Source organism: Primulina eburnea, chromosome 1 (assembly GCF_022965805.1).
Source record: "Primulina eburnea isolate SZY01 chromosome 1, ASM2296580v1, whole genome shotgun sequence".
Classification (NCBI taxonomy): domain Eukaryota; kingdom Viridiplantae; phylum Streptophyta; class Magnoliopsida; order Lamiales; family Gesneriaceae; genus Primulina; species Primulina eburnea.
Window position 1 is genome coordinate 59,573,245 of NC_133101.1, and position 10,321 is coordinate 59,583,565.

Below are 10,321 nucleotides of genomic sequence, written 5' to 3' on the forward strand. Positions count from 1 at the left end.
GCATTATCACCGTTGTGGAAGAAGGTCTGCCTAAAAATGTCTTCACGACCAACTTCTAAAGCAAATCAGGCGTACCAGAAAAACTGCAATTTTGCATCACAGCCTGACTCCCGATTTGGTGTCTATATGCGTTCACCCTAACAAAATATAGAAAAAGTAAATATTTTAATTTCTCACAATAATCAGATAAATATGTAAAAATAATAATAATAATTAGCAACTTCTTTATCATGAAACACACCCTCCAAGGTAAAATTTTCGTTGTTTCCATATGTATTTAGATTATAACAACGAATTAATTGGAGTTTCAATGCCTATTGCATTTTCGAATGGTCAAACTCTGAAATGACATTAAAAAGAGGAGTCATATTTATAGTCTACCTAAAATGAGTGATTGAAGAGAGTAGAAACAATTTTTTCGAAAGAGTGCAATACTAATTTATATCTTCGAATGCAATTTATATTTTCAAGCTATCTAATTGAAATAAAAAATGCAATTTATACATTCAAGCTATTCAGATTTTAAAATTGAAATTTGATAAGTTTAAATAAAAAAAATTAAACAATTTTATTGATTACCATTATATAATTAATTACAGATGTATTATCAATTATAAAATATTTAAGCTGTGTAATCTGAATCGTCTATTGGAATAGTAATTCGAAAACAAGTAATTTTCATGTCATTCTCAATCGAAAATTAGAACATTATTAAATATAACATTAATCTGCAGCCAAATCTGACCTGTATACTTTGGGAATTGGGACCCTCGAGTTAATTATTTTATTTTACATGCTTTAGCAATGTGGAAGAACGTGTGTTTTTTAACACAAATTAATTAAATCGATTAGCATTTTACTTCAAATACGCTTCAGTTAATTTTTATAGGAATAAATTATTGCTATCAATTAAAGTTATTTCCTTCTTTCGAAATTGGACACTTAAATTCGTACTCGAATAATTAGTTGTGTAAAAAATGGAAAACGAACATTGTTTTAGTACTATAACCATGATGGTTAATTGGCCTCATTCAGATATTTGTCCATCTTGTAAAGAGCTTCTGTTGATCCAAATAAATCATTTCGGGCTGAGAAAACAATCAAATAAAGTCACGGTGTCTCAAAAGCGTGAATAGTGTTTTGTTTGATTTATCGATGAGATCAGATGGGCATGATTTGATAATTGGATCAGATGCGGTTTGTTTGATTTATCGATGAGCTCCGAGATATTTCGCCTTGACTAGTGTAAAAATATTCATCATAATAAAAGGATTCTTCAAGCCAACATTGAGACGACGGGATCGGTTTTTAAAGAAGAAACACAACAAATTATAACTACGTGATTTCTCGCGTACTTATCGCAGCAAAACACATTTTTCATATCCAGGTATATATATCATAACAAAGACGAACCAGACTTTTCATCTCTTCAAATAAGAAGAGATATTATCAATGAAGTTTTTATTGACTCGGGTTGTCCAAGAGAAATCACTCAATCTTACTGAACCGAAAAACAAAATTGTAATGAAGAATGAGAGGATGATCAAAAGATTGTTCATTTTAAACAACACATAGGTCGAGGCCATTATGCGGAAGGATTTAAGATGAAGTTGGTTTGTAGGGATCCTGAGGAAGTTGGCCACTTCGATGTAGAAAGGAAGGACGGAGAACTGAAGGCCACTGCAGTCCTGGTCCCAGAAGAAAGGTATAAAAACCCTTTGAGGGTTGGTTGGGTCGATCCGAAGGACCAGGAATAATAATGGAGTGGGATAAATGGACCCGAGGACTCAGAAGTCCTTGTCAGTCACAGGGTGAAGGGTGCTAGCCATGGTAGAGAACCACGGGGCACTCGTGGGCTCGGTCCCCATTTTGGTGGGGGTATGAGTGGGCAAGCTTAGCTTTTTTGGATTTTTTTGGGGGGTCCAAACCGGGGTTCGAGAGGAGGTGGAAGGAAAGAATTCTTTAGTGGAAGTAGATTTTTTAATATGAGAGTAGTCGAAGTGCAACAACATGGATTCATATTCCAAAAATCATAGACATTGACTCCGGAGATAGAACAGATAAAGAAATAAATATTTTAAAGTAAAAAAAGACTTAAAACTTTCGTGAAGGTAGTAGGAAAAAGTCAGGTGACTTGAAATACTGCGAGTAGCAGGTCAGGAGTACGTCAGAATCACAGAGAAATAAGAGCAGAAACACGAGGAATCTAGAGAATACGAAAGTGGGAAATGGATGAAGGCGATTGATATTTATAGGTGTAGATGAATAATCTAATCTGTAGATCTTGGGATTAATGAGGGGACACGATGCGTCTCAGAAATTGAATAAGATCATCAAATAAGACGCAAAATCGAGTCAGGAATATGAAGCAACGCCCGTCAGATATTGTCTTTTCAACTGCTAAGGCTTACGTCATTCTTCTATCAGCCCTAGCTCGCCTAAAATTAGAAATATAGTTGTTCTCTTGCCCAAGCCCAATTTGACCACTCGGGACAACGAACAATGCTCTAGCTCGACTATTTTCGAGGGGAGTGGTGATACTTGGTAAAAGGCCCGAGTCATCTCTAGACTCGGGTAAAGAAAGAGAGACCGAGAGCCCAGTGCTGGTCCCAGAGACGACTGGGCGAGAGCCAACTTAGGTAAAGAAATAATAACTTATTTAAATCTTCCCTGGACATACATCAAACTAGGAAGTCGCTTGGACTACTACATACATATAAAACCTCGGCTCCCAACATAGCCCGAGGAGCGTAAGAGGACTAAGACAAATGGATCAGGGACCCTGTCCACGAATACTCAAGGTACCGGAATACCTTTTGTGTCCTCATGTTAGGACCAATGCCCGAGCATCTCGATACATCTACTGATTCTGGACCCACAGATACAGGTCAACATGCCTCTAAATCATTAACATGTCAATCAGCACACGAGAGGGTGATGTGACAAGACTAGAAACAGTATGTGTTGTCAGTTATGACAGTGTTAGGAGGCAGGCCATGGGCAGCCGTCTGATCACGAAAAGTGACCGAACACTGAAAACAATATCATCATTATCTTTTTCCTATAAATACACAAGTTTTCTTGATCATTTGGGATAAATTTCCTTGACATTTTCACCAGCATTCACTATATACTCACTATATTTCACTTTCCTTTCCTTTATGTGAATATTTAACTGACTTGAGCGTCATAGTATCTACGACGGAAATCCTTCCAGCGCCCCACTAACGTTCTTAGTTTTTTTAAGTGTAACAGCCCAGCCCACTTGTGATATTGTTCGCTTTGACCCGGGGCTCACGAGTTTAAAACGCGTCACAACATACGTCGTCCACACACACTGGGTCCGATACAACTTTGGGGCCCGTGCTCCGTATTAGAGTTTAATGACCAAACACTGATCATGACTAACATATGCAGAGCAGACAAGACTCGATCACATAACCATAAAAAAAACAACGTAAAAGTAACAGTACAACTACGCATGGCATTTTTGGCAAATGTCTGAGTTGATGCTATAACACACACACACACACACGCACATATATATATATACACATACATACAGACATATATATTTGGGAACTCTCAACAACAACCTAGCTACTGGGCACTGCTACCTAAAATATAACTGACATGAAATAAAATCAAGTAAAATGCAATGCAATGTGTGTCAGTAAGAATGAAATAACGGATACCAAAAAAGAGTCCAAACGAATCACATAAGCAATAGGAACAATGGTCACCCGTGCCAGGAATGCAACAACACGACATCAAGTCGTCGTTCATCCATCCACGTAGCATCGAGGGTCCAGTAGCAACCCAGTCAATCCTCATGCAGTCATCAAGAGTGTGCTAATCCTATTACTCGTTCCATCGATGAAATGTCAGGAGTGATCTACTCTTATCACTCGCTCTATCGATGACTCGACATCTCAACAGATCAATAACGATAGTAATCAAATGAGTCAATGCTCAAAATGCTATGCACTAACAGTTTACATGACTAGTCGACAAATATTCCAAATATTCCTTTCAAAATAAAAATATTTTTAAATGATTTTCAAAGGATACAAATAGGGATTATTTATCAACCTAAGCATAAGAATTCAAAAAAATTGTGTGAATGCAATCACATTATTCATATAAACATATAAGACATGCTAAAATACATTACAAAATACTTAATGTTATCTCATGTTAATAAAGACGTCATAATGAAACAGTTCATGCGTACCTCAACTGAACACCTAATTTACCACTGAAATTTCTTAAGTATTTTCACGAAGAATCTGATCATGTGGCAAGTAATTCATTTCATATCAACCTCCATTTATTTTCTAATATTCATCAATTTAGCATAAAATTCGAAAAATCCATAATTTAAGCTTTAATACTTCTGAAATTAATATAAGACAATTTTATATCATCTAAATATCAAATTCTTAAACACTGAAGATCGAAAACCCAATTAAATAAATCTGAATTTTCAAAATTATGCTCAAATAAATTCTGAAATTTTATTAATATCTCCAATAAGCTCATATACAGCACCTAGCTACAACCAACAATATAACACATATCAATTATAAAAACTCGAATGAACAGAAATACTCAATTTTCGAAACCCTAGAGTTAAAATTAACTTCCACAATTCAAAACCTAACTCAAGGCTAATAGACCGAGCTCTATGAAGCCTAGAACAAAAGTTGTCCCACGAATTCCGGCGAAAGCGGACGGCAGCCTCTGACAAGTTTTCCGGGAGTTGCGAGTTTTCTTAGCAAAAGTGGCATCGAGGAAAAATCGACGTCGATGACTTCACAACTATGTATTTAATTTTTAGACAATCGGAGCGGCCACAATCGGCGAACAAAGCTTCGAAATTGGTTGAGGCTTAAGAAAACAATTGCAGTCGAGGAGAAAGAAGAGATTACGATAGATTTACTATTATTATTTTATTTATTTAACTTAATCAATCAAATGGGCCGGTGCTTGGAAATTTGGGATGGGCTCTCACATTAAGTGTGTAGATCATAAAGCACAGGCTCCCTCTTCTCGGGCATTAGCACTCACAAAAAAGCATCACCATTTAACTCCGGTAAATTGGTCATCCAATTCACCCAATTTACCAGGGTAGCATCACTTGTTAATACTAGCATAAAGCACGTGCGATGCACGTAAATACAAATTATATGATAAAAATAAAAAATTTGATGTTATAAAAAAATAATTTGAATAATTTTGTTATTTATTTGAGTTTAATCTTTTGTTATATTAGATGAAAAAATTAATTAAGAACTTATATAATTTACTTTCGAATTTTTTGTCAAATTAAAATTCAAACTGTTAATTTTATGATCCATTTTTAATATCAAATAGGTAAATCATTTATTTTTAAGTTTTAGAGTCCTATCATAATCAAATTATATGCAATATTTATGTTACCTACTTGGCTGTAGATTTTTTTATTTTGTTAAAATTTCATATATAATTACAAAAAACATATATATAAATTAAAAATTATAAATCAAAATATCGCATACTACCAAATTTTAGTTCTGTTTTTATTTTAGTTATGTTTTTCGTTTCAGTGTTCTTGAAAAACATGGTCGAGTTTACCTTTAGACCCTTATTACCTAAATCTTAAACATTCTTCTTAGCTGATGTTACAAATACTACCAAATTTTGTTCATTGAATGTATAAATTTGTTTGATATATAATTTTTTTTAAAAATGTTATTAAAATCTTTAAATTTTTTATTATAAATAAACTATTTGAATTCTTCTACCTGAAAGGTGGAGAACTTCTTGTAGATAGCCCTGATTCTTTCCCTTCCAAACTAATCTGGTGAGAAAATGAGGAAGTGAATTGTATAAGGAAATAAAAACGGATGCTTTGCTAAAAGAATATTTAAAGTGAGCAAAGCTCTAATCCAAGGGTCACGCACGCTCGGGAATTGTGTAAGAAAAGAAAAACGGATGCTTTGGTAAAAGAATATTTAAAGTGCGCTCAAGAGGCTCTAAATGACAATTATAAAATCACATACAACTGAATGGAAGCATAACGCCATTTTTTGAATAGTATTCACATACAGCCGTTTTATTTATTAATGATGACGAAAATGTGTGAGCAATTTATGTCATTTATCTAGATTAAATTTTGCATGAAGGGTATTATAGATGATTCACAAGGGTATCATAGACATTGCACAATCGGAAAACATTGTAGATGATCCACACTTTTATAGGTATATAGATATAGATATAGATTGTGCAATATTTTATAAATGCAAGACAACACAAGAAAAACAGCATAAATATTTAGTGGAATTAATATTACGAAATAACAGCACAAGATTATGATACATAAAATACTCATATCCTTATGTTGTGAAGATTTAAGATATCAACGCGAAATATTTTCGTAATTAAATTTCCATCAATTATACTCACTACCAAATTATTACCTTCCGATTTGTCCAAGAGATAAGATTGGACAAACAAAGTGATATGTTAGTATTATATGATATTGTATTATTAATAAAGAAATCCTTATAATGTTTATATTTTTAACCTTTAATAAAATAAAATTAATTTTTCTTTCCCAATATATCTTTTATCATAACTACTTATTTTAGCAAGACAACGAAATATACAAAAGTGAAAAATTTAACACGTAAGTTGACTTCAATAAATTATAAATTTTAGTATTAAGGGCACTTTATTTTTAATTTTCCGATTTTATGAGGTGTTGCAAACAAGAGCCATAAATAGAACAATCCAAACTTCCTCCCCTTAAAATAAGATTACATAAAGTCATGGTGACTTGTGCTTCATGACCATCGATAGAATATCTTCTGCAATGGTAACCATAGAATAAAAGTACGCACCGACTGCTGTCAATGGAGACTTGCGTGCTGGTGGTTCGGCAAAGGTATCCTCACAATTTCCCGGTCCACTTGCAGCAACAGTAAGCTGCCCATATGATTCGTCATAAGACTTCGACTCAAAAGCACGTATAGCATCTTTGAGACTTCCTACCGATGTATCGTATTCAATACTACATACGTTAAAGCATGATCTCACAAGTGGATCGGAGGTTGTTTTGTTCAATTTAATGATAAGTTCTGAGATTTTGATTGACTTCACTAATGCAAGGTCCATCATAATAACAACAAGATCTTTCAAGTCGGCTTTGATACCACGGGGATCGGATTTTAAAGAAGAAACACACACACTATAATTATGTGTTTTCTGGCACACTTGCTGTATCAAAGCAACATTTTTGTTGCTAATTGTCATCGACATAACTTGGGTGAAAAAGAAAAGGATTAGGAAGACTTGTGTGACAGGAGAAGACATTTTCTCTAGTCGTATATGTGATATATATATTTAGGATATTTTCTTTTCTTTGATACATGTCAAAGTTTGTATTATGGAGTATTTTATATAAGTAAGAGGACATTTAAAACACTAAATCTCGTGGAATTAATACTACAAAGATCTTATATTAATTATAGAAAATATAGTGCATCTTATAAGGGATTGATACCATGACTTTGAGCAAGATTCACGGTACGGTATTCCCATTTTGTGAAATATTTGATTCTAATTTCTAAATTCAAATTTGCCTACTTTATTATATATTTAGCCTTCTCTGATTTTCCCAATATCAATTAATTATTAGCTTTGAATTAATTGGTGCAACAGATATAATTGGATGGACTGAGTGATGTTAAAGCCTAAAGGATCGGTTATATCATATTTGCAAACTGATTTCATAAGCATCTTTAATTATAAATATTTTGACCAAATAAATGTAGATATATGCCAGAAATATCGAGATGACAGCACATGCACACATATCACAAAATAAATTCTATGGCTATATACATTGCTCGGTCGAAACAAAGTTGTATTTCAACGTTACACTATATCATAACAAGTCTGGGAAAAATGGAATTCCAGTGGATTTAATCCAATTATCTCCGTCGATGAAGTTCCTCACTGTAAACTTGGCAGCCTCAGCTCTGGAGTTGATAACGTGTGACCAATTGACTCTCTGGTGGGTACTTGCACCAGGTCCTCGGTTACTGTATTCGGCATTATACACTTTGTCCAAACTAACTCCTTCCCACTCCAACCAGCCCCTGGGATCGATTGGTTTGTCCAGAAAACTTTGCATTATCACCGTTGTGGAATAATTTTTCCAAGGTCTGCCTAAAAATGTCTTCACGTTCAACTCCTTTAGCAAATCAGGCGTACCTGAAAAACTGCAATTTTCCATCACAGTGCCAGACTCCTGATTTGGGGTCTCTTTGCCCTGTGCCGTGATGGTGTTTGATTGCCCGGCTGATGGCTTGCGTGCGTATATGTTGCAGTTTTGGAAGACAATTTTTGCCTCGTTACCGAATATAAAATCTACGGTGCCGTAAACTTCACAGTCTCGGTAAAACTGAGTTTGAGACTGGGGATTCAATGTATCTTGATATCCCAGAAAACGGCACCTGTAGAATGCTGTATGGTTGCCATAGTTGCTTAGAGCAACTGCCTGGAACATTTGTGGACCAGCCGTGTTTTCAACAGTTATATCTACTGCAACGAATCCATTAGCATTGATTCCTGAAACACATTAACGAACCCAGTTAATTTAATAGAGTAATCGGTTTCCATGACTTTCAGTAGGGAAAAAAAAACCAAAGCTATGAAACAACTTACGGACTGTTGCTGTATTCTTAGTTTTCAAGCCCATTCCGGCGCTTTTATTACCAGATATTTTGGTGACGTCCATTCCGTCACCTATGAAATACAAATTAATCTTTTCTTCGGTAATAATGATGTTTTCGTAGTAAACACCAGCTTTTATTTTTATAACCGTCCTTTGGTGACTTGTGTTCGGAGCTGCAGCCACAGCTTGAGTAATAGTGGTGAAATTTCCCTGTCCATCTTTGGACACTGTCAAAGTCAATTGTGCTAATGCACAATGTATCACAAAGATGAGGGTCACTGCTGTGTAAAGCAAATTCTTGATCTGCTGCATAATTGCTTCCTGTTAAGAAAATGTTGTATTTTACATAAATGATCATCCGGGCATAGAGCCCAAATTCTTCAACACATTCGAACAAATCGTACATTAATTGAGTCAATGGTCGTATATAGACAGAACTTAACATTTAGAGATGTATATATCTATGCATCTATCATTATTACATTTATAATTCTTGGGCAGACCGAGCATAGTATCCTCCATTTTGAATGAAAAAAACAATTATAAACTATATCAAAGTCCCAAATCCTTCGTCCACCCCAGTTGTTATAAAGTAGAAAAATAGTAACGCAGACACATACCATGCATTTGGTTTTCGTAAATTAAATCATGCATAATGCACATATGTTAATGTTTGGATGAACAGTAAAAACTTAAAAACTCGAACAAAAATTCCAGATGCTCCCACACATTAACTAAGAAAATTTCTAACATGGTGACAGGCGTAAAAATAAAACTATGTCAAAGGATGAAACTGATAAGTTTGTCCTCAAAAACAAGATAAAATGTAAAGTTTAACAAGGAACAACACAAATAATCATCGACCTTTTGATTGAGAGTTTTCTTTTAACCGTGTTCTTACTCTTAGGTAGAACTTCAGTGTCCGAGCCCGATCTGTACGTTGGTCTAACCTCAATTCAAGTTGCTCACACAGGCTACACGGCTCGATCAACTTGCTTTCACTAAACTAAGCATATAATGAATGCCACATAAACTAATGAATTGATGTATACATTTATAATTAAAAAAAATTCCCGATGAGGTGATCAATGTCGTTTTCCATTAGTTTAGCTAGTTTTCCTTAAGTTGAGTAAAAGTTAAATTGATCAAAAAATTCATTTATTGTTGAATTTGAAGAATATAATGCACATGTATTCCGTAGTTTTCTAGTGCTATGCGTGCTCCAATTGCTAAGGTGGAGATAATGGATTATTGACAACAATAGACTATATATATGGTATAGGTGTAAATTAAGCCAGACATCTTAAAAAGAAAAGAGACTAACAGAATAGTCTTTTTGCATTTTTAAGTTATTAATTTGTAAAATTAGTAAATAAGGTTTTTTTTAAAAAAAAGATAATAATAGCTATCTGAAAGTTATAGCTAAAGTATCCATTTTTATATCAATTATTTATTGCCCTCAATTCCTTTAAAATGTATTTTCTCCATCTATCTTGAAAATCATATATATATACATGTATTGTGATAGTAAGATATTTTTTTTATGGCTATTTATTAACGAGTGAGTAATGAATTATATATTGTTGTCAAAATAAA

At 34.1% G+C, this 10,321-nt stretch overlaps 1 protein-coding gene across 1 annotated transcript; it reads right to left on the reverse strand.

Annotated features, from left to right (window-relative positions):
• Positions 1-7,791: 7,791 nt before the first annotated feature.
• Positions 7,792-9,680, reverse strand: LOC140813324 (pectinesterase-like). The gene is made up of 3 exons (XM_073171824.1): positions 9,627-9,680; positions 8,716-9,046; positions 7,792-8,619 (listed from the first exon to the last, which is right to left on the reverse strand). The coding sequence occupies exons 2-3, from the start codon at positions 9,035-9,037 to the stop codon at positions 7,934-7,936; spliced, it is 1,008 nt and encodes a 335-aa protein (XP_073027925.1). The 5' UTR covers positions 9,038-9,046; positions 9,627-9,680; the 3' UTR covers positions 7,792-7,933.
• Positions 9,681-10,321: the final 641 nt, after the last annotated feature.